Below are 25322 nucleotides of genomic sequence, written 5' to 3' on the forward strand. Positions count from 1 at the left end.
TTTTTAAAATATTCAGTGGTAGATATTTTTTTCTTCACAATTTTCTTTTGAAGGTATTATTGAAAATACATTAAAATTATTTTTAATAAAAATTAATTTAATGAATTAAAAATTATGGTACTGCTCTTTTAACTGCTGTATGGAGATATTATCACACTTTCCATCTACTAAATCAGGGATCTGCAACCTGAATCTCTGGAGACACACGTGGGTCTTTGGCTCACATTATTAAATGATGAAATATTGCTGTGTTTTTGTTTAATTCTTCTTTTAAGTGTCTCCATAAAAACACTGTCTGCACGGGGCCTCTGTGATAAATTTGATGTGGTCTTCAGATTCTGTTTCAAACTGAGTTTATACACCTCTGAAAAAATTTTAAAGTTTCTCTGATTTTACTCTTTATAAGTATATGTTTGAGTAAAATGAACATTGTTCTTTTGTTCTGTGAATTACTGACAACATGTCTCTTAATTTTGTTTGTGAATGTATGTAAATAAGCAGATTTAGAAAACTGCACCAACGAATATCTTCTCATGGGTCTTAGCCCTGCTGGGGGCTCAGCACCCCTAAAAATCAGATCCTAGAGTCGCCCCTGGGCCACGTACACAAAATACTACTCTCCCCCACCACATTTTTGTTAATAGAAAATGGGGAAAATAATAAAAAGTACAATAACTATCTTTTTTTGTTTTTTTACTCTGAGAAAAATATCAAATCACAGTGCGTAACGTTTGGAGGCCTTAGTCCTTGCCTAAAATGCAATAACATTTTTATAGTGTACATTTGATCATTTGTAACAAATATACAGCTAAAAACATCACTTCTATCGCCAATATGAGAAAAGTTCAGCTCTTCCTGCTTGATCTAACAATACAGTTTAGGGCTGATCTGTTGATTGTAGTTTTGGAGTAACAGATTAATAATTGAGAAGCAAAAAATCCGTCATAGTTTTTTTCTGTTTTGGGGGGGTTTGTAAACAGATTTTTAACCAGATGAAGCTAAAAACAGGCCACTTGAGTTCTGGGTACAACAGATTTGAAAAGGGTTTTTTTATATATTTTAGATGGAAAATTTATAATTTTGTATAATTTAGGCTTAATTACTGCTGTGTTTTTTCAGCAAATGGCCTGCTATGTTCCAGTTTACTAAATTAGCTTATTTCAATAATTGATTCACAATTGACAGGAAGCCATCTGTCAATCATTCCAGTGGGTTTGTCATCTGTGGCGGTTTCTGATATGGGCGACATGGGGCAACCGCCCAGGGCGACATCTTGTGAGGGATGTGGCGGTGGTGGTGGGGTGAGATGGGGAGGAGGGCGTGAGCATCCCCGCCCCCCAATGATGTCATATTTATCGCTGTCAAAGTTCAACTACTGAATGCTTTATTTGTACTACAAAAAATAAAGAAAACAAAAAAAATGAAGCAGGGTTTTTTTTGTTGTTTTTTTCCCCAGATACAGTTTCTTTATTTGAGTGTTTCCATCAATCTCGCCAGTTTTTGCAGCAGTAACAACTGTGTGTGTGTGTGTGTGTGTGTGCGTGTGTGAGAAACGGCTGCCGAGCTCGGTCAGGACAGGTTCCCCGCTCTCGGCGACCCCTCCGGCTGGACGCAGCAGTGTTAGCGGAATGACTTCCGTCGGCTTTTGAGTTCTCACCTGTCGTCTCGTACGTACAAACTGTACACATACACTTTTACACACATCATATCGTCGTCGCCATGTGAGCAGAAGAGAAAGAAAATTTCAAAACATATCAAAACTGTGATACCAGCTTAGGCAGCATGCTGAATGCAAGTACTGATTCAGTACACAAACGTACAGTGCATACGCACGACACACGTGCATACAAACGAGATCTCACACTTTGTCTTTTTTTTTTTTTCTCTCTCTCTTTACACAGAACACATTTTATACAAACATCTACTCTAAGCTTTTGAGCTTCTTCTTCTTTCGTAGATGCGCGAGCGCGGAAACGGACGGCTCGGTCGGAGCAGCGTGCGGCTGACGGTTAACGCTGCGGCTTTTGACCCTTTGCACAAACTCGACCTTCTTTTTCTGCCATTTGTTTTTTTTTTTTTAGGCCATTTACCTGAAACAGCAACATGACAACATGCCGTCAACGCGAGGAAAAAAAAAAAAAAAAAAGTCACAGAAAACCAACAAACAAAAAAAAAAAAAAAAAACTTATTGGCATTCCGTGTCAAAATCTTCATAAATTTATGTTTTACTGCAGTAAATAAGCTCACAGAAACTGTACATTTATGCAGAATAATGTTGAATAAAAAAAAAGACAACTATATGTATCCTGCAGGAATTTTTCATCTATGCTTTACTTTTTTTTTTTTTTAAATTAAAGCAATTAATGCCTTCCTGTTTCCACGAGTTGTAAATGGGAAACACAAGAAGGTCAACCTTCTTTTATTCTGGCCACACGACGTACAAGGACACTGGTTTAGCCCCCAAACAGGAAGGTAAAGGAGAAAAGTGTCCATAGCAACCATTAGACACCATCTACATGCCGACCAGTTGTCAAACCTACTGCAACTGATGTTAAAAAAAGGAAGAATGAATTTGTGTTAAAGCTCCTTCTAAAGTGGAGCAACCCAGACAGAAGAACAGCCAATTACTACTTCAAATAGTAAAATACTGTAGCAGCTAAAGATGAAAACACACCAGGGCTGCAGCGGAGCATCCTACACACTCATTTCTTGGCATTAACACACCATTGGACGGTTTGAGCTGAAGCGTGCAAAGACGGGGGGGAAAAAAAAACAAACCTGAAATAAGTCACTGGACTTCAGCCAGGGGTAGTTTTTGTTCCCCTGACTGTTGGAACACTTCAAAGTCAAAAGAACAAAAAGGAAGACGCGTTATTAACCTTTCCGAAGGAAGATGTGCGAAACTTTTTAACTGCTGCAATATTGACTTTTGAAAACTCAAATGTCAGCATGAAAACTCATTTTTGGGATCAGCTTGGAGAGGGGCCTCGTGTACGGATTTTTGGGAACAAACCACCTGGGTCGAGGTCGTGTTTCAAAACATGTCGGAATCAACAGAGAACTGAATTACCAGAGAAGAATCAACTTTCCCTCAGTCTCTGGCCCTAAATGAAGTAGTGAGTACTGTATCCTCTAGAAAATGGAGTAATAATATGCAAAGAGGAACAGTCAAAGCTCCCCCTTTCTGAAAGAGCTATCCGACAGGCAGAAGAAGGTACAACAATTTCACCAAAATTTGGACTGTTCTTAATTTTGTTGGGGTGAGATTATTGTAATGCAATAAAAGAGAAATTTATCTGTCTTTACACCAACTAACCCGGCGGTGCCAATAACTGTTCAGCACTAGATAAAGGTAAAGAAAACAAACACACACACAAAAAAAAAAACGGCAATAGCAGCAGCTTCACAAAAATCCTTAGCATCTTTTTGTCTTTTGTGTACAAAAACATGATCGACGACACGATTCAACAGACGAATAATGCATTTTGTTTTTCTTTTGTCAAAGAGAATGCAAAACCGTAAACAAACCATTCGAATGCAAGATGTATAAAAATATATTTACTGGGTCATTCATTTCCCCTCTTTAACTATGGAAGCCTATTTTTTTTATTAATAATAATAATAATAATAATAATAATAATAATAATAGTACCACTTTGACTACAACAATCTGACAAATAATAATTGGAATAATGTTAGAATACTGTCAGATGATGGTCTTCCATTATTCCCAACTCTGGACAGAAACTGCATAATAAGACAACTTCCGTGCTGAAAATATTTGGTCTTGCAGAGGAGTGTTTGCACGTCAGACGAAGTATGCGCTCGTGTCCGGAAACGTTGCCTGTGATGAATGCGGCTGTGCAAGCATGAAGACGGAAGTGGGGTTTGAGAAAAATGGAGAAAAAAAATATATATATATATATACACCTAAAACTTCCCGGAGTTTTACGTGGTAATCAACAGAAGAAATGTCGGGATAAGACACTAACTGTCCATGATCTGAAAAGCAAGAGCAGACTTTCACAGCTTCTTTTTCCCTCTTCATGTCCTGAATTCAAGTGATAACGTCAGCAAGAACACAAATGTCTGTATTTCTAGCGGTTTTGCACGAGTCATTTTTTTAAATCGGTTTCATCCCTGCGCAGGGTCTCGCTGCTGCGCGGAGGAACGGAACTCCATGACTCTCCCTTACGCACTCGTCACCTTTTCCTGATTGGGTTCCTCCTGGAGGCTATTCGTACTCCAGGAACTGTTTGTGATAAAACAAGAGGTACCTGAGGAGAGGAGAGGAGCGTGGGGTCAGAACCAAGCCTCACGTTAACGGTGGAGCCCGGATGAGGTCCGCTTACCCTTCACTGTCGAGCACATCTTTGATGCTAGCCTTGGTGATGATGGCGTCGTCACACTTGAACCACTGGTCTTTGTGCTGCCGGATGAAGGTGGTGTAATGGCCGCTCTCTAGTGTCCCCTGGTGGTTCACCACGGCAAATAAACTGTACCTGGAACGAGAAAGGGGAAGCGAAAAAGGTAGCTTTGAAACGATGTCGGTGCATGATATTGGTGAAAACATAACGTGATGACCATGTATATGTGACTGTAATCATTCTTGTGGTTATCAGAAATGTGGCCAAATCATTTAAATAATCACTTTTCAGTCATCCATCCATCCATCCATCCATCCATCTTCTTCCGCTTATCCGAGGTCGGGTCGCGGGGGTAGCAGCTTCAGAAGGGAGGCCCAGACTTCCCTCTCCCCGGCCACTTCTTCTAGCTCTTCCGGGGGAATCCCGAGGCGTTCCCAGGCCAGCCGAGAGACATAGTCTCTCCAGCGTGTCCTGGGTCTTCCCCGGGGCCTCCTCCCGGTGGGACGTGCCCGGAACACCTCACCAGGGAGGCGTCCAGGAGGCATCCTGACCAGATGCCCAAGCCACCTCAACTGGCTCCTCTCGATGTGAAGGAGCAGCGGCTCTACTCTGAGTCCCTCCCGGATGACTGAGCTTCTCACCCTATCTCTAAGGGAGAGCCCAGCCACCCTACGGAGAAAACCCATTTCGGCCGCTTGTATCCGCGATCTCGTTCTTTCGGTCATGACCCAAAGCTCATGACCATAGATGAGGGTGGGAACGTAGATCGACCGATAAATCGAGAGCTTCGCTTTTTGGCTCAGCTCTCTCTTCACCACGACGGACCGGTACAGCGCCCGCTTGACAGCAGACGCTGCGCCAATCCGCCTGTCGATCCCCCGCTCCCTTCTTCCCCCATTCGTGAACAAGATCCCGAGATACTTAAACTCCTCCACTTGGGGCAGGACACCCCCCCTGACCCGGAGAAGGCACTCTACCCTTTTCAGTCAGTAAAATCTAATTTTAACTTTGCTTCCAAATGGCCAAGACAACAAATAGAAATTTGGCCAACTGCAGAGCGCAATGCGGACACCGACTTCGCTTGTCGAGCTACGACAAACATCAGCTCTGACGAAATTAGAAAGTTTGATAAACAGGCTAGAATTAATCTATGATTCAGTTATTTTTAATCCAAAGCAGCTCTAAACAAATGAGGGTTTAGGCTTCACTTAAAAGAATCCTGGAAAGTTTTCTGGAAGTTTGTCCCACATTAGAGGAGCATAAAAACTGAAAGCTGCTTCTCCATGTTTGGTTCTGACTCTGGAGATGCTGAGTAGATTTAAGAGGTGTGGAAGCTTGGCACAAAAACATCAACAGAACTTTACTGTATCATTAGCAACGTTCTAAATCAGCCGGAGCCGTCTGATTTCTTTAGGCAGACCTTTCTACAAAACGTCAGACAAAAAGTGAGAAATTGTTTATTTTTACTACAGAAACCAGGCTTGTGTCCATTCGTGTAAAGCGTACTTATTGTCATTGTTGAACGCCTCCACGGTCTGCTGGTACTGCCCGTTCATCCTGCTCTCCTTACTGAAACAAACACACACACACACACACACACACAAAAACACAGATAAGTGGATGCATGCGTCACATTAAAGTTACAAATAATGTGCGGGCCGCATGAGTAAACACATCAGACTTCAAGTCTGAAGGATGTGAGTTCCAGCCCCACATGGGGAACCAATTACACTGGGCTACAAAAAAATTATTTTTTGGAAGTTGTCTATGTTTTTTTCGGCTGAATTAGGACTACTTTGCAGCGCTGAATCCAAAAATGACATCCATTTTTCTCAATCAGGTCAGGTTTTTATTCTAAATTGATTTAGAGAAAACTGATCTTCTGACTAAATTGATGACATTATCAGTTCATTTCCTATAATATTTCTCAGCCAAAAAAGGTTGTAGGAGAAAAAAAATTGTTTTCTAACAGAGTGTTGGAAAAAAAGTTTTAAATGCTGCAATCTTGGATTTTTGGACTTCTAAGGGTAAGTTGAACAAGTTAAAAGGTGATTTGTTTTACTCTGTCATGTCCAGATTACCGGCTCTTCTTTTTATTTCCGCTCACCTGGAGGCCATGAAGGGGGTCATGTCCAGCTCCAGTGGGAACGAGACGTAAGTAGTGATCTTCCTCCGTAGTTTGGCTGAATGTTCAAATCTCTGACACACACACACACACACACACACAAAGGAGCGTTAGGTCTATGCTGTGGTTTATCGACACAATCGTTTAAAAAATAAAATAATAATAATGATAATAAAGAAAAACTCCTTTACTTTAAGGTGAAAGCAGGCTACGATAGGCAACTTCTTCATGGTTAACTGCTTGGTGGATTCCTGGTAACTATGGCAACCGCTGCACTTGATCTTGGCGCTGCTGCCGAGGTGCTCCGGTCTGGTGAACCTGACCGGTGAGGATTTATTTATGGGTTTTTTTTCCCACCCAAACTTGCACAGCCGCCCAACCCCTTCAGGGGATTTGGAGGCAAACACTTTGGGTTTGGTGCCGGTTACCTGCGCAGACAGTCCATAAGTGTTGTGGCTCCAGTGGCGTGACTCTCCCCGTTAAGTGCTGTCACATCTCCTCCGGGGCTGAGGGGCCAGAAAGGCGTGGAGGATCCGGGTAGGTCCAGGCTGATGTCCCAGAACGGGTCTATGGTTGTCGAAACACCACTGAGGACGCAACGGAGGGATTGGAAAGATGTCAAGGAAACGTGACTTTACAGAGAATGACATGCAGACGTGGGCGAGATCAGAAGCCTTTGTTTAAAGGCCAAGACACAAAATAAGTCAAACTGGCCGAGCAGAAGCAAGAGTGTGCAAAAAAAATTAAAACAAAGGTGTTTGGAGTTACCTACATGATAAGAAAATGAAAAATGACAATAAATTTCACGTTAAGCTGGTCAACTAATTTAAAAACAAAATACAACAAATATCATGTGTTATTGCACATCTCTTATTCAAAAACCTGTTGTAAATAACTTTTCAAGGTTAAAACACATTGGACTGGGACCCATTGGTTCAGTGGAGGCATCCTCTTGGTAATGAGAGGCCTTTAATTAGGCCATCAGTTGAGACTGAACCAGCCCATAATGTGCACTAAGTTTTAATTAGTGATGAATTCCAGCCATTTTACACCAACATCCTACCAATAATGTCATTCCCATATAATGTGGAGTTTTTGTTTAGATATTCACTTATAAAATCTATTAGCAGTTTAATCATTTATGAAGTACATGTTACATAGATAGAGGTTCTTTCAAATTAACCACTTTAACTGTTTGTCTTGTTTTATGCCACTGGTCGTTTTTTGCGTTTGACCTGTGGTGTTCTTTTAATAATCCTGAGCCATCCAATACGAAGAGAAGGTTTTTCTGCTGCCTCCTTGAACGCCATGCATGCACAGTCCAACCAATTGAAGCTCATGTCATTTATTAAAGGTCAGGATAGTGAGACAGCACAAAATGCTACTTTTAGGGTTTTATGTTGGAAAAAAAACATCTGAAAATATCTAGTTTCAATTCAACAGAGCAACATTAAAGCTTCGTTTAAGCATTATTAGATCATTATTTTAGCTTGGTTTCTCTTTTTTCTAACGTTTTTTACGCATTCTTCTACAACCTTTGTGTAAACGCTAAATAAAAAAAATAAAAGAGACAACTTAGGAATGCCCCACAGACAACAACCACAGACTGTAATATGTTTGAAAGGAGTAATAGCCTCAATAGCCTCCAGAATCCACCAGGTGGAGCTAGAGAGCCGCATCTCAGGCGTGCGGGCTTGATGCTGCTGCAGTGTAGCGGCTCAGAGTGCAGATGTGAGTGATAAATAACAGGGTGGATCACAAGGAGACGGGGGTTTTATAGGCAGAGCAGCGTCACCGCTTCCACTTTTCATGCTTTTATCTCTTCACTCCAAGTCCCCAACGAGGCGGGGCGAGGGTTCATGTTTTTTACTCACACACACACACACACACACACTTACTGGCACACTTGGCAGGTGACGTCAGACTGCAGACCCCCTGTGAAGATTTGGTCAATGATGCAGTTACAGTGGTTTGGGTTGTTGGCTTTCTTCCCGTTGTCGTCTGCAGAGACACACAGAAAACGTTCGCCGTGACTTCTCCGCCACACCCCACACCACCCTCATGATCTACCCAAAGGGAATCTCTGTGTTCGCGCGTCACCTTTGCAGTGTCGGTGCAGGACGTCCAGCGCCGCGATGAGGAACTCGTGGGCGTCCTGCTGCTCGTAGCCGGCCAGGTGCCGGGCGTGGGTCCACACCAGGTGCAGCAGGCGGAACGGGATGTGAGGGGAGCGGTGGCCTGAGTAGAACTGAACGAGGAAATGAGTCAACCTTCCTCTGGGCGGCCCCATCTTGGAGAGGAAAGTTAAAAAAGATCCTCACCTCCTGGAAGAGTTGGGACATCTCGCACACGAGGCACGAGTTGCTCTGCATCTCGCACTTGTGTCGGTCGGACAGGAAGAAGTCGCGCAGCAGCGGCGTGTGCGTCAGCGCCTGGACGATGCAGTTCATGAAGCAGGTGTTGCCCAGGTTGATCAGACCGCGCAGGCCTGCAAGCCAACGGCGTTGGTCATCAATAAGAAAATCATTCTGACGCACGCTCAGGAGAGCCTCGCAAAAAGCATGAAAACCTCGGACTTTTCCGCTTCGTGTCCAGTCAGAACCATAGACCTCCATGTTTCGCTGGGATGTTATGGGTTTCATGTCAAAAGATTTCAATTTCAATAACGTTGTTTAACGTGTAAAATGTAAGACGGCCTTTATTTCAGTTACACAGATCAATTACTCATTGAGCCATCAGGAATAAAATATTCTTTATATTGAACAGATTGGTTTGTGTTCAGATAAATTACCTTTGTGCTCAAATTAAAGGCTTAAATACATTAAAAACAAATAATCACTCAACTTACTGTAAGGAATCTTTTCTCATAAAGGTTTATTATACAGTTATTACAAAAACGGTGCAGTTTCAAAGATATTATATGAAAATCAAGCACATTCCAAACCTTGAAAACCCACAAATCAGCCAAGATCGAAATCAGCAGGTCAGGTCCTAAAATGTCGTCCTGCGTTAAAATGGTCCAGTCAAAGTCTGGTCTTAAATCAAATTAACACTCAGCAAGAAGACTTGAAAATATAATCCATCTAATCTGACTGATCTTGTGCTTAGGCCTGTCACAGTAACAAATTTTGCTGGACGATAAATTGTTAAGTTGTTAATATTGTTGTCTTGAAACCATTTTCAAGTAATATAACGGAAACGGCAAAATAATGCAAGAACACATTCTACAATGACTAATAAACTTTGAAATTCTAATAAACATCTAAAACTGGAAGTCGAAGACATTTGAAATGTCCAAAATAAACAAACAAAACAACAGAAGCAACAAATAGCAACAGATTTTCTGTAAGCTAAACTGTCCTTCAGTAAAAAGACAAAAGCACCAGGTTGAAGACTTTTCATCCAGTTTTTGGTAGAAAGAGAGAAAAGAGGAAAAACAATAGATCATGCACATGGAAATGATCGAGTTCGTTTCAATTCATCATGCGGTTAATTCATTTATTGCGACAGGCCTAGTTGAGCTGTTTCTCAAGAAAAACCACCAATAAAACCAGGCATCATTTCCATCCAGTACACAATTAAACTTGTAGCTAAAAACATTGAGAGACTCTGTTTCTTTCTGCAGAGACGGAGGATAAAGCCCCCCCAACCCTCCCCATAAGTCGACCGCTTGCTGACTGAGGCGAGGGAGGCGGATCAGGAGGCGGCGTTCTCACTGAGGAGCAGCCAGGCCTGGAAATCCCATCATCCTCTAACGGTGCCAGTGATGCTAATGACGCTGGGCAGGTCACGGCAGGCCGCTGTGAGGTGTTAAAAGGTAACGCCAGGAGCCGTCGCACGCGGCCGGACGGCTGCTGTCTCAACATTCACTGATGCTGCGTCCTAATTACACCCCCGACGCGACACGCCAGCAATCTACACAGTGCATCGTCTAATTCATTGAACGCGTCAGTGAAACGGCTCAATCCATCAGGTCCAACTGCTACACCAAAACCATAAAACCCCATAAATAAAACATCTCTGCTCTTTATGCCTCTGCTGATCTCCGATCTTGAAACAGAAGGCTGGCAAAATGACCGAGACGGCAATTGTGTGTGTGTGTGTGTGTGTGTGTGTGTGGAGAGGCACGAACCAATAGTACAGTTGGAGGTGATCCTCCTCCTCTTGGGATTGTGACGCAGCAGCTCCAGCTCCCTCTTGGTTGGCTCCCACGTCGAGTACTTCTCCCCGATGCCTGCGGCGCAGAACGAAGGCACCTTTTCAAAATACATCGGCGTCTTAACTAAGAAGAAAAGTCCTTACAGCTGCACAGCATCCAAAACCAGGTGGAATTATTTTCGCCTCAACTCCACAAAATGACGAAAAGGGAACAAATCAGAACGAAAGGAACTGCTTTAACTGGGCCAACATGCTGCCACCATGAGCGACGTCATTAAAAAAATCTAACGTAGGAAATCATCCTCACACCCACAGCGTTTGGCATGTAGGTCCAAACGCTTCACTTTTGTCACAGCTGACCTAATAAGAGTTTCCTCCATGTGTAGCTGATCGTGACACACCGCTACGACAAAATGAAAGCTGAAAACCAACATGGCTGTGAAACTACTGTGCGCTGTGCTGCTTACAGGAGTGAAGCAAAAATGAAGTAGAGGGAGAGAAAAGGCAAAAGAAAGGAACCTAAGGAAGGTTATGTTGAACGCATTTTCAGTTCAAGCCTGTGAAAATGTTACCACAGGCTGCATTTGAACGACAGTGACGTAGTTAATGAATACAGTTTGGCCTTAATGTGTAATGTTTCAGATATGTTTTGAGCAGAACGACACAGCTTGATGTCTGGTCATTTCACCATGGAGACTGATTTCTGGTTGCATTTTCAGACGAGTAGATTAAAATATTTTCAGAAGAAGAAGAACCCGAGGAAGACTGAAGGTCATTTTAGATGGAGACGCTCAATGTTCTTCATTTTGACGCAATACCACTAAGTAGAAATGATGGCGACCTGTTCCGTAACACGTGTAATATTTAAATATTCCCGGCGTTTTTTGGAGTGAAATTAGTGACTGAAACAAATCTAACACTTTGCAATTACTCTGCGACTCGGCATGAATGGGTCCAATCAGACCCGAGTTCCCATACAACAGGGATTCTTTTCCCAAGAGGCCGCAGACCGTGCCACTACATGGCTTCAGAAGAGTTAGACATTTCAGTTGGACAGCATGGATGTCGTGTCACAGGCGTAGTGGCGTACCTTGCATCTTCCAGGCTTTCCTCTGCTCCTCTTTGGCAATCTGCTCCATCTCTTTGTCATAAATGTAGTCTTGGCACATAAAGCAGTAAATTCCCCCATACAGCAGGTCGATGGCTGAACACACAGAGACAGGAGGAGAGAGAGACACACAGACAGACAGAGCACAATGACAAAAACCAGAGGACACGTTGGTTCATTGGACTGTGAGGAAGAGGATGTTGGTGCAGTCTGTGTGATTACCAATCTACACCGCTTGGAAACATGAAGAAGAAGAAGAAACGGAGTAAACTGCACTTTAAGAGTTCACACAACAACTCCTTTTTTCTCCTCTACAGTACGCAGCTACCCGTTTGACGTCGCCATAACAACCACACTATGGGCCTCTATCTCAACAGATGTCCTCTGCAGGTATGGAAGTGGGGGGGGGATGGAGCAAACTGGAGTAAAGGATGCGGGAAAGGAAGGATTTTAGAAAGATCTGAGAAGAAAAACGGTGGAAATAACCAAACTCCGACGTTTCTCTGTATCGAGAGGGTCACCGGGTAACCATGGGAACAGGAGGGCAATCGACGAGAGGATGGAAATGGGAGGGGAAAAAAAAAAAAAACACACGAGGAAACTAACAACATAAATGGCTGAATTAAAAAGCGGCAAACGAAGAGGGTTATTTAATAATTGCCGGTTTCGTCGGGTTCATTAAGGGCGGCTTAATTACTCCGTCCCCGCTCTGCTGAGATCTGTCCCTTTTCTCTGCCTTCTTTTCAACTATTTTTGTAGCATATAATTTAGCCGCCACCCTAATTAAACTCACAATTAGGCTCAGTGGGACGTGCACGTTTGAAGACAGCAGGGAGTCTTCCTGAGGGAGCTGATAATGCAGTATAGGGAAGGGACAAAAAACAAAACAAACAAAAAAAATCTACTAAATCCTGGTGTCTCAGCTTCTGCCAACCCCAGATTTTGTCTCGCCACCATCAGCATTTGTCAGCGTGGTAATAAATTCACTCAGGGACGCCCCTGAAGAGATGCCCCCCTTGGCAGTGAGCCGTCTCCGCCCACATCAGTGACAGGACAACAACAAAACAATTCAGCTAAAACGTGACCGTGATAACCCAAAAAGTTTACCTTGATTTGAATAAAAACAGTTGTGAAAATTTAAATTTTACTTTTTTTTTCTTTTTTTTTTACATTTTCGGAAGTTTTTCACAATTGTGTTCAATTTTTAACCTCCTTGTGAGGATTATATAGTTCTGTTGGTATTTGCTAAAAAAAAAATATCATCACCAGACGCACAGTATTGCACCAAGTTAAAAGAACAATTAAATGTATCATTAGCATGAATATGTTTGGTTATGAAGGTGGATAAGCAGTGAATTGTGAAAAGGAATACTAAATATTTCTGTTTCTTAACTGACTGTCTTTGGTTTTAACCTGGTTGCAAAGGACCAAATGCAACAAATTGCTTTCAAATACGCTAAATATGCAACAAATATGCATATTTCAAATACGCATATTTAGCGTATTTGAAAGCAATTTGTTCCATGGTGCAATATAGAGGTGGGAGACATGGACTTTGAATTTTATCCCAATATTTTTTGGTACAATTGTGATAAGGATAAAAGAAAATTATTTTTAAAAAGCCATATAGCTACCCTTTTCAATAAATGTAAATTTACTGATATATATTGACACATATTGGAGAAAATGATAATTAAAAAAAAGCACTCTGTTAATGTCAGTTTTTCTTTTTTTTTTTTTTAAATTCTTATAAAAAATTTGATAAGAAAAGTGATAAACAATAAGAAAATTAACAGCCCCAAGTCCAACAATCGTCAGAGAATGAAAGTTTTCAGAATTCTGGTTCTGTAGAACACCACAAAATATATGAGCTAAATCAATCAAGATGCACTAGAATTAAGACTTCTGGCTTTGATGTAGCAAGGAATAAATAAATAAATAAATAAAAACTGCATAAAAAAAGCATTTAAACAATTTAAAAACGACTGAAAACGGACGTCACTTGAAATTGGAATTGTATCTGATGTGTAGCCACTATTAAAAGTCGACGTTCGGTCAACAATTAGTTGTTTCTCAATAGCGTCCAAGCAATTCTTGGCTCATTGGAGCCTCTTCTGCTCAAATCTACAGTCTGTTTCATAAAATGATGTTGTTTAGTGAGTTGAAATGTTTGTTTTTGTTCCATTACTTGCTGGGGGGAACACGCCATGATAGCAGCCTACGTGCAAGTAGAAGTGACATCCAAAAGCCTGACTGGTTCAATGTCTGAAAGAGTTTCTGAAATAAAAATCAAATTTCATTGTGATTTGCCTTCTATATATATAAATAAAATCACATATTCCCTCCAATGGGAAACAAATACATCAGTGACATTCACCATCCCCCTCGAGGCTTATCTCCTTGTAGGTGTTGCAATTATGTTGCACTAGCTTGCGTAAGAGCTCCTAACTATGTCGCCCTTAATAAAATGTCTCAGCGTGCCACACTGAGGTCTGAGTGTGTCCAAACACACACAACTAAAAGCTCTCTTTATATACAAACACACTCTGATGAACAGAAGACAATACAGAGTTAAAAAATAGGGAAACTAGAACAGACTCAGAGCGGCGGTTCTTAATACGGCTCAGTGCTCAGGGTAGCATCTTGTCAGGGGCGTACGTGGTCTCTTATGGGGCCTCGTCAACTACACCGTTGATTACCACTAAAAACTATTTCATTTAGAATTTAAATTAAAACCGGCAGATTTTCCGCGACAATTCAATTAACGAATTTGTGTAAAAGGCGGGAAAAAAAACGTCTCAAGCTTGAGATTGGAAAAAGATTTCAGTACACTAAGATAAAAACAGAACAAAAAAAAACAAAACAAGTGACTGAAAACTGACCACAATTTTGGGCGTCTGGAGAACCCAGCCTGGCAGGCCACCATGCTTTACTTGCACTCCCCCCAGGCTAAGTGTCGGTTATTCATTAAATTATTTTTTTTAATAAACCAGGTTTGTAATTGACACACTGAATATGTCACAGACTGCACAAGCCACCTCAAATGGCTCACCTCACTCAAAATGTTCTGTGAAGGCCCATTTTAGAGAACACTGCCTCTATCTAAGTGTCAAATATCAAAGCCTTACGACAAGCTGCTGGTATCAATACACTGCGTTCCAAATTATTATGCAAATTGGATTTAAGTGTCAGAGATTAAATGTTTTGTTGTGCTATTAAATTTCTAGATGGTATTGTGTGTCAGGGCTCTTTGAATCACTATAATTAATTTCAGAGAGCTGGTTTGATTAGTTTGTCTGGTGAGCTTTCAAATAAAGGAAATCTACTTAAGAAGGATGTTCCACATTATTAAACAGGCCACAGGTTTCAAGCAATATGGGAAAGAGAAAGGATCTCTGCTGACGAAAATCATCAGATAGTGTAGTGCCGTATGACAAGATATGAAAACATTAGATATTTAATAAAAACTGAAGCGTTATCCTACTCTGAAGAGATTTGTGGCTGATTCAGAACAAAGATGGGTTTCTACAGATAAAAGGTTTCTGTTAGACAAATTCATTGGATTAGGAGAGCAGCTGTTAAAATGCCCTTAAAAAGCAGCAAACAGTTATTTGAAGCTGCTGATGCCTCTGGAACCTCAAAGTGGAGGATCCTCCAGAGGCTTGCGGAGCATGAACCTACTATTGGGCCCCTAACCAGAGCTCACAAGCAGAACCGGTCTCAGTGGGCCCAGCCGTACATGAAGATTAATTTTCAAACAGACTTGTTCACTGATGACTGCTGTGCAACCCTGGATGGTCCAGATGGATGCAGTAGTGGATTGGTGGTGGATGACCACCACATCCCAACACAGCTGTGACGTCAGCAAGGAGGTGGTGGAGTCATGCTTTGGGCTGAAATCATGGGGAGAGAGAGAGAGAGAGCTGGTCGACCCCTTCAGAGTCCATGAAGGTGTGAAAACGACCTCAGCAAAATATATGGACTTTCTGACTGATCACTTTCTTTCATGGTTCATAAAGAAGAGCCGTACTTTCAGCAGCAAAATCATCTTCCTGCATGACAATGAATGCTGTAAGGAATACCACTGTGTCATTGGCTGCTATGGGCATAAAAAGGGGAGAAACTCATGGTGTGGTCACCATCCTCTGACCTCTGACCTCAACCCTATTGAGAACCTTTGGAGTTTCCTCAAGCAGAAGATCTGAGGGTGGAATGCAGTTCATATCAAACCAGCAGCTCTGGGAAGGTTTTCTGACATCCTGCAAAGAAATTCAAGCAGAAACTTTCCACAAACTCACAAGTTCAATAAAGTTGTTTGTTATATCTTATATGCATATTGAATTAATTAAGCAATAAATTGGTTGTATTACCAAGAGCCGAAGCAGCTACAGCCAAATAGGGCGTCGCCATGGTATCATATAGTATATACAGTACAGTATATATATACATCATGTCATCTATTGGTAAAAGTAATTTAAAAAAACAACTAGTATGCTCTGGACTTAAGACGGAGTACATGAACACATATTCATGATGTGCTTTGATTAAACTAATTTATCTTCGGTGTAATTAAAGTACCTCAAATTTTACTTTATACCAGGTGAGTCTCTCTAACCTGAGAATGGGTTGGTTCTGTATCTTCAAATAAATGGAAAAGATTCCTAAGTTTGAAACAGGAACAGTCTGAGAAAATGCTGTCTGTGAGCTACAGTCAAGAGAGAGATTCCTTTGTGATATGATAGAGTTATGACATCACTGCGGATGTCATTGTTGCCAATGGAACTGAACATTCTAATGACGCATTCACATCAAACACGTTTTGAGCGTCAGGTGAGTCGTTTACATTCAAAGTCTATGTGGAATGTTGGATTCGCTTGACGAGCGAGTCAAACGCTCCAAACGCCTCATCGGCCCTCGACTTTGAATGTAAACCAGATGCGCCTGACTCTCAAAACATGTTTGGTGTGAACGCACCATTATATGTCCAGTGTCATATTAGTTCCATCATATTAGGACCAAAGCCTGGTCCTAATATGATGGACTCATTGCTTTGAGTCAGGGGTAACATTTAGAGGTAAAATGTGAATTAAGTTTTAGATAGGGTTAGGATTAGGGAAAATGTCTGTGTTAAGCAAAATCACAGCAACTAAAATGAAGGGAAATGAATGCAAAGTTCTAATATGGATCGAAATAGTTTTGATAAATCTGTATAGCATTTTGTTTTCTAAATCATTCTATAAATAATGATGATATAATGTTAGGTTGTATTTCTTCCAATTGCATAGCTGCAGTACATTAGTAGTCTAATGCGTTGAATGTGCTGAAACATATTCAACACATTAGAAACCAATCAGAACCAAAAGTTTGTCTTTTGGTTCTGATTGGTTGTTTCTGGACAGCAGCAGAGTCAGAGGAATTTTCAGATTCTCAGTTTCATATTTTACTGTCAGACACTTTTAACAAATATTCATCCATCATCATCTAACACATTTATCCTTGCGCACACACATTCACACCTAAGGACAATTTAGAGAGACCAATTACTGTTTAAGAAATTCTACCTGCTGCAGTTTTTATATACAGGAAAATTTTAATGTTTATTTTGGTGTTTTTAACTCTGAAATTGATCTTGTGTTTTCTCCATTTACTTTGGAGTTAGGAATATTATTTGCCTGTGTCTGTTTTGATTTCCTAAATTTGTGTAAAACATATAATTTTCATAATGCCCAGTGTTGGCAAAACCTGGGATTGGACAGTTATCCAGGTTAGTACCACCTGGGTGTGGGTCGGCGTAAAGGCCGAGCCGGGCTTAGACTGGCCTTCAGGCCAACGCCAACACGAAGCCCCTCCATGCAACCAGTGGAGGTTGGTCGCATGGACCTCGATGTTTGATTGGAGGTCCATCTTTCCTCGGATGTCTCTGTTGGATTGGAGGTCCGTCTTTCCTCGGACCTCCCTGTTGGATTGGAGGTCCGTCTTTCCTCAGACCTCCCTGTTGGATTGGAGGTCCATCTTTCCTCAGACCTCCCTGTTGGATTGGAGGTCCATCTTTCCTCAGACCTCCCTGTTGGATTGGAGGTCCGTCTTTCCTCAGACCTCCCTGTTGGATTGGAGGTCCGTCTTTCCTCGGACCTCCCTGTTGGATTGGAGGTCCATCTTTCCTCAGACCTCCCTGTTGGATTGGAGGTCCATCTTTCCTCGGACCTCCCTGTTGGATTGGAGGTCCATCTTTCCTCGGACCTCCCCGGTTGATTGGAGGTCCGTCTTTCCTCGGACCTCCCCGGTTGACTGAGGGTCTGCTTCTCCTCGGACCTCCCTGTTGGATTGGAGGTCCATCTTTCCTCAGACCTCCCTGTTGGATTGGAGGTCCGTCTTTCCTCGGACCTCCCCGGTTGATTGGAGGTCCATCTTTCCTCGGACCTCCCCAGTTGATTGGAGGTCTGCTTCTCCTCGGACCTCCCCGGTTGATTGGAGGTCTGCTTCTCCTCGGACCTCCCCTGTTGATTGGAGGTCCATCTTTCCTCGGACCTCCCTGATGGATTGGAGGTCCATCTTTCCTCGGACCTCCCCGGTTGATTGGAGGTCCGTCTTTCCTCGGACCTCCCCGGTTGATTGGAGGTCTGCTTCTCCTCGGACCTCCCCGGTTGATTGGAGGTCTGCTTCTCCTCGGACCTCCCTGGTTGATTGGAGGTCCATCTTTCCTGGGACCTCCCTGATGGATTGGAGGTCCATCTTTCCTCGGACCTCCCTGGTTGGTTGGAGGTCCGTCTTTCCTCAGACCTCCCTGGTTGATTGGAGGTCCATCTTTCTTCGGACCTCCCTGATTGATTGGAGGTCTGTCTTTCCTTGGTCTCTTCTGTTTGCAGGGAGCCTTCTTTTTGCATGGGGACCTCTGGTTGGGTGGAGACTCTCGGATGGTTGTTTTCCAGAGCAAGTTTCAACTTTATCTTCAGGTCTGCAACCTGACCCTGCAATGATTTTACTGTTTCCTCCTGTTCTTTGATTTTGGAAGCTTGCTCAGTGTGAGTTTTGATCTGTTCCTCAAATTTAAGTCTCTCTTTGTATCCTTCAATCATTACTTCAATCAGACCTTTATTGCGGGATTCATATTTTTCTGCCTCCCTCTTGAAGTGATCCAGCTGTTGAAGAACGCTCTTTGATTCACCTTCACGTTTGACTTGCAGATGACGTTCTCTTTCCAACATTTTTTGCAGCTTTTGAATCTCCTCCTGCTGTGATTTCACTTCAGCCTGGCATGCAATCCTTTTGTCTCTTTCCTCACGGAGTTCAAAAATCTTACTCTGCAGTTCTTCTTGAAGATCGCCTACCTGCTTTGTGAGATTGATGACGTGTTGGCTAGTCTCGTCCACGTCTTCCACTAAGGGGGTGATCTCGAAGCCAGCAGAAGGAGTTGTTTTCTGCTCGACTTCCAATGATCTTGGGCTCTCAAAGTCGCCGGAAGGACTTGGTTCCCCCTGGGTCTCCGATGATTCATCTTCCGGCTCGCTGTCGTCGTCAAAAACAAGGATTTCGTCGTAGTCGACTTGGATGTTTTGCTCCATCATTTCAATCCATGAAAGCTCAGCTGGAAAAGCTTCATGTTCACAAGTATTCTGTTGTTGCTTCATATCTATATTCTGGTAAATTATTTCGTCTCTGAAAGGATTAATTTCGAACGTGCTCTGAAGAGTGATCTGTCGCGATAGAACTGTGGAACAGGTCTGAGAAAACACTGTCTGTGAGCTACAGTCAAGAGAGAGATTCCTTTGTGATATCATAGAGTGATGACATCACTGCGGATGTCATTGTTGCCAATGGAACTGAATATTCTAATGACGCATTCACATCAAATACGTTTTGAGCGTCAGGCGAGTCTGGTTTACATTCAAAGTCTATGTGGAGTGTTGGACGCCATGGACTCGTTTGATGTCAAACGCTCCCAACGGCCGCTAGGTGCTCCAAACGCACCACATCGGCCCTCAACGCGCCTCCACATAGATGTTGAATGTAACATCTGATGCGCCTGACTCTCAAAACGTGCTTGGTGTGAACGCACCATTATATGTCCAGTGTCATATTAGTTCCATCATATTAGGACCAAAGCCTGGTCCTAATATGATGGACTCATTGCTTTGAGTCAGGGGTAACATTTAGAGGTAAAATGTGAATTAAGTTTTAGATAGGGTTAGGATTAGGGAAATTGTCTGTGTTAAGCAAAATCACAGCAACTAAAATGAAGGGAAATGAATGCAAAGTTCTAATATGGATCGAAATAGTTTTGATAAATCTGTATAGCATTTTGTTTTCTAAATCATTCTATAAATAATGATGATATAATGTTAGGTTGTATTTCTGCCAATTGCATAGCTGCAGTACATTAGTAGTCTAATGTGTTGAATGTGCTGAGACACATTCAACACATTAGAAACCAATCAGAACCAAAAGTTTGTTGTTTTGGTTCTGATTGGTTGTTTCTGGACAGCAGCAGAGTCAGAGGAATTTTCAGATTCTCAGTTTCATATTTTACTGTCAGACACTTAAATATTCATCTAACACACTTATCCTTACACACACACACATTCACACTTAGGACAATTTAGAGAGACCAATTGTTTTTTTACAAATTGTACCTGCTGCAGTTTTTATATATAGGAAAATTTTAATAATGTTTATTTTGGTGCTTTTAACTCTGAAATTGATCTTGTCTTTTCTCCATTGACTTTGGAGTTATGAATATTATTTGCCTGTGTCTGTTTTGATTTCCTAAATTTGTGTAAAACATATAATTTTCATAACGCCCAGTGTTGGCAAAACCTGGGTTTGGATAGTTATCTAGGTTAGTGCCACCGGGGTGTTGGTCGGCGTAAAGGCCAAGCTGGGCTTAGACTGGCCTTCAGGCCAACGCCAACGCCAACATGAAGCCCCTCCATGCAACCAGTAGAGGTTGGTCGCATGGACCTCGATGTTTGATTGGAGGTCCATCTTTCCTCGGACCTCCCCGTTGGATTGGAGGTCCAAACGCCTCATCGGCCCTCGACTTTGAATGTAAACCAGATGCGCCTGACTCTCAAAATGTGTTTGGTGTGAACGCACCATTATATGTCCAGTGTCATATTAGTTCCATCATATTAGGACCAAAGCCTGGTCCTAGTTCTGATATGGGTCGAAATAGTTTTGACAAATCTGTATAGCATTTTGTTTTCTAAATCATTCTATAAATAATGATGATATAATGTTAGGTTGTATTTGCTCTGGGAAGTTATTCTGACATCCTGCAAAGAAATTCATGCAGAAACTTTCCACAAACTCACAAGTTCAATGGATCAAGAATTGTGCAGGTGATATCAAAGAAGGTGATATGTAACTTGGTCTGTTAAGATGTTTCTGATTGAAATAGCGTTAGGGTTAACCCTAATGCTGCACATTCAAAGAATGACCGTTTGCAATTATTTATAATTAATACAATGTTTAGAAAATCTGCTGTGCTTAATAATTTAGAACAGTGCATTTAGAGTTTTTTATTTTAAAAAAAAATACTGTTCTCATGGGGAATTTTGTTCAGTAAAATTTGATTTATACTGTAATAGTTCATGACTTGAAAATTATACTGACCATCATTTGCATTGACCATTTAAGAAAATCTGAGAAAATATCACTTGTATAATCATTTGGATCACAGTGTAATGAGACGTATGTTAGCGCACTGTTATAAGCCGTAAATAATGGGATGTGCCATTTTTTCGGTGCAAGTGCATTAACAATCTGAACACACAGTGGAGTGCAATAATAATAATGATAATAAATAACATGCAGTGACATTTTTATGCATTTAATCAGCTTATGAGTGATCAGCCACTAGATTTTAGGGTATTTTGCCAAAGCAGTACACTGCAATGGGAGACACAGTGTGAAGATCGCTGATCTGTTATTTAAAAAATAAAAAATAAAATAAATAAATAAATAAATAAATAAAAGAAATCACTGAAATGGACGGCCCTGCCATTCTGCTCCGGACCCTAAACACCCAGTTTATCTATAAAGTCTGGTATGACGTTCAACTCTACCTGTTGTTTTCGAATAATAAAACATCAGTAGTCTTTAGCAGACAACTTATCCATTTAAAAAGATAATGGTATATTTGATTATGAATACACAACCCACACAGAGCGACTAGTTTTATTTAGTCCGCTGCCGTAGCTGCTTGGTTGTTGTTTTACTTTCAAAATTTCCTGTCACCTTTCAACATTTTTAATACGAAAACACGATGGGGCAACTGGTGCACTGCCAGGGGGAAAACCCTGAGCAACCCTTACCTGGGGCATCAATAATGCTAGAACCGCCACTGATTTTACCAAATCTGCTCCGTTTTTCCCAACGTACTCAATTCCATACATCAGATAAAAAAGTAAATGGACACAAATTTGTGTTAGCGTGTGTGTGTGTGTGGGTGGGTGGTCATACCGAGGTTATGCCTTTTGCTCTTGGCATGTTCGTGGATGTGTTTCTTGGAGAAGCAGGCGAAGAAGACACAGTGGAGGCAGGAGTGGAGTCTGTTGAGGTGGGCTCCGCACATGTGGCAGATGCATGACTTGGCCTGCAGAGGGGAGAGGTGGGACAAATAATATTCACCAGATCTGCACAAAACATTGAGTTCTGTTTTTTTAATGCATTGTGGTGAACTTTTGTGCTATATGGCTCTTTATTCTACTTAATTTGTAACTAGATTTACTTTTGTTAAAAAATAAAAACAAACTATTATTCTCTTTTTTGGGGGGGAAGAAGCTTATTAGATTGTCTGAAATATCTTGTATCTATACTGATTGCACATTGAGGGACTACAGATGAAAACTAGCCTTAATGGCTAACTGAAGCATATTATGTGACGTGCATTGTTCCTTTTAAAATAAACAGAAAAACATCTCGAGTGTAAATACAGTGTATTCAAATTGTGCTACACATACATTCTGTTTGTCTGTGAAAAGTAGCAGAGGGGGCCAGGGGGGGCGGGGGGTAAGAGGGGTGCATGCAGATGAAATGCTGGCATGCCAATGAGCCTGCATGGAAATGAGAAGAAATGCGGAATGCTGGAAACAGCAGGGAGGGCAAAATGAGAGGAACACGGATGAAGGAGGTAGAAGAGAGAGAAAGTGAAATTTAAGATTTTTGTGTGTTAATAACATGAGGGAGAGTAGGACCAATGAAAACAGATTCACAGCTGAGATGTGACATAACATAATAATGCCGCATGAGACACTGGAACTGAAATTGCGTAGAATGAAATAATAATAATAATAATAATAATAATAACGCAGAGAGAAAAGAAAAAGATCGTCTGAACCCCCAAAGTGAAAACAAGAAGGAAAACTTGTTCAAAAGCGAAAAAGTGGGTCATGGGGAAACCGAGGCTCGCTGATGCATGTTGGCATCAAAGGCTGTGCTGCGTCGTCTTACAGTGGGATGTCGGAAAATATTGAAGAAATGATGCTGTGCATCTACAGAGTCGCGTCAGAGCTGGACCAGGGTTGCCAGGTCTGATGACGGGGGGGGGGGGACTACATGTGCTGACTGCCTGTTTCCATGGGGGGGAAGGTGTGACTGTAGCTATTCATGTATTCATACCTTTCAGCTGTTTTATCACATCACAACCACAAACTTCGCCGTATTTTCCTGAGGTGTAATGTCAGTGACCAACTCAAAAAAAAGATCACAATTTCCTCTCTAATCCAAAAATATTAATATCAAGTCGGTATCAGTACCAGGATCAATACTTTTAGTTTCATTTACCCTCTTAAATTTTTTTTTTTTTGCATTATTTTCTAAAGTCTACCTTTTGTTTTTTTTTACTATGATTTGCTTTAAAATGATATATTTTTGCACTTTACAGAGGAAAAAAAATGCACACACATTTTTTTCTACAGTTTATCATGTGATTATGTTAAAATACCTGTAACATTTATCTAAATTATGTCCTGTGTTTTATATAATGAAAAGAGGAACCACAAAAAAGTAATCGTTATTAGTTTGACGATATATCACATTTAAATAATACGTATCGGCACTGCTCTCGGTTTGACGTCAAAACATGCGTATCGGACACCTTTAAACACTACCGGCTTTTTTGTTTTTCCATAAATTATTGGTTCAGTGCGTCTCGCAGCATGACGTTTTCATTTGGACACTGTCCCATACAGTTTTTTCTAGCTAGAATAATTAATGGAAAAGAAATACTGAGGTAAAATGATCTCGGATGCAGTGACACTAGAGAGTTACTATCAAGCAAGGGCGGTGCCAGGCTCCTCGCGTTAGAGGGTGAGCATCAAGCAAGTACCCCACACCGCCCGCCCCCAGCAACGTTCAACGAGAACATGCAAGTGCAGAATGGATGCAAACAGATACAGACCCCAGCCCACACTGCAGAGGCGCACGTAGCACTCCCAATAATCCTCACATCTGTAAGGTTTGATGTATAAGAAGTGACGAAGAGACAGAACCTCGTCGATCAATCTCGTAGTGAAATATTTGTAAGGCTGATTTCCGCGGATGTAGCATGATTTATTGGTGAGGGAAGACGGGGGGGAAGGTTTGGTTGTTTCAAACCTGGCAGAATCCCCTCAGACGTGGAAACACCACTGTGCACGCTGGTGGAAGGAAGTGGAGCCACAGCAGGCGCAGTGCCAACGCAAACAGACGCACATCAGCTCTCAGATCTAGTGTTCAGCCTAAGCTTTGATAGGAGCCAATGTTTGGAGTGACAAGTTTGCTTTAGTTTGAACTACACGTTGTGTCAAAGAGCACAAGCCTCTGAGGGTAGTTTTTATTTATTTGAAAGCTATTTTTTTTTGGCATTAGATGTGCCTCATTTGGAAGGGCGGGGAACTCGTCAGACATTCAATACAAAGACAAAAAAAAACAACAGGTTGTGTCGCACAGTGGGACACTTGTCTCCCCTCCACTTGTTACCTTGCGTTTTCTGGTCTCGGCTGAACCGCTCCACACGAAACATTGATAAATAAGCCTCAGGTTCTGCTTCCAGTTGTCCACTTTGAAGCTGTTCACATGGGGGCAGCCTGCGGGACTCATGGCAGTCACAGCATCCGGCTTTCCGCCTCCTCCGAGCGACGAACCTGTTCACAAGCCGCCCCCTGCCGCCCCGGTCCGAACGGCTTTTTTCCCCCCTTCCTTCCAGCTAGCTCGCCAGCTTCGTTTATCCAACGAATGCTGCGTACTGGCTAACTGGCCATGTCCCGGTAGCAGGAGCTGATGCACACGCAGCAGCCAACATGGAGGCGAATGTTTACACTGCGGCCTGTTTGCAACTTATCATTGACGCTATTAAAGCCAGGACTGCGCAGCACGTGAAGCTCTTCAAATTCGCTCAATTACATGTTAGCGCGCTGGCTAAAGTTGGTTAGCACTGGAATTTCAACACAGCGACTGTCGTCAGGACCCTCCTTAATAACAGCGCCGGACCAACCAGAGCCGCGTTCCCAGCGTGATTGGCGTGTGCCAACGTTCGGCTTTTTCTCTTCCATGTCCCGCCTCTACGCAACGGGTGCTGCGTCCT

At 42.0% G+C, this 25322-nt stretch overlaps 1 protein-coding gene across 2 annotated transcripts; it reads right to left on the minus strand.

Moving 5' to 3' along the window:
- Positions 1 to 1451: 1451 nt before the first annotated feature.
- usp22 (ubiquitin specific peptidase 22) lies at positions 1452 to 25261 on the minus strand. Of its 2 annotated transcripts, none has more exons than XM_032573641.1 (13): positions 24719 to 25261; positions 22220 to 22352; positions 11741 to 11854; positions 10625 to 10726; positions 8814 to 8980; positions 8593 to 8740; positions 8391 to 8493; positions 6921 to 7079; positions 6684 to 6810; positions 6475 to 6566; positions 5874 to 5936; positions 4353 to 4502; positions 1452 to 4277 (listed from the first exon to the last, which is right to left on the minus strand). In XM_032573641.1, the coding sequence occupies exons 1-13, from the start codon at positions 24836 to 24838 to the stop codon at positions 4235 to 4237; spliced, it is 1521 nt and encodes a 506-aa protein (XP_032429532.1). In that variant the 5' UTR covers positions 24839 to 25261; the 3' UTR covers positions 1452 to 4234. The 2 variants fall into 2 exon arrangements, with proteins under 2 accessions (XP_032429532.1, XP_032429533.1); XM_032573642.1 differs by lacking the exon at positions 24719 to 25261 and adding an exon at positions 24159 to 24692.
- Between the last annotated feature and the right edge of the window lie 61 nt (positions 25262 to 25322).

This window comes from Xiphophorus hellerii, chromosome 10 (assembly GCF_003331165.1).
Source record: "Xiphophorus hellerii strain 12219 chromosome 10, Xiphophorus_hellerii-4.1, whole genome shotgun sequence".
Taxonomy (NCBI): Eukaryota; Metazoa; Chordata; class Actinopteri; order Cyprinodontiformes; family Poeciliidae; genus Xiphophorus; species Xiphophorus hellerii.

Bases quoted from the DNA above. Each gene is read 5' to 3' on its own strand.
- usp22 (XM_032573641.1), bottom strand. From the start codon at position 24,838: ATGAGTCCCGCAGGCTGCCCCCATGTGAACAGCTTCAAAGTGGACAAC. The intron at 6,567-6,683 runs GTAAAGGAGTTT...TGTGTGTGTCAG, and splicing joins TAGCCTGCTTTCACCTTAAA to AGATTTGAACATTCAGCCAA. The intron at 4,278-4,352 runs GTAAGCGGACCT...TCCTCTCCTCAG, and splicing joins GATGTGCTCGACAGTGAAGG to GTACCTCTTGTTTTATCACA.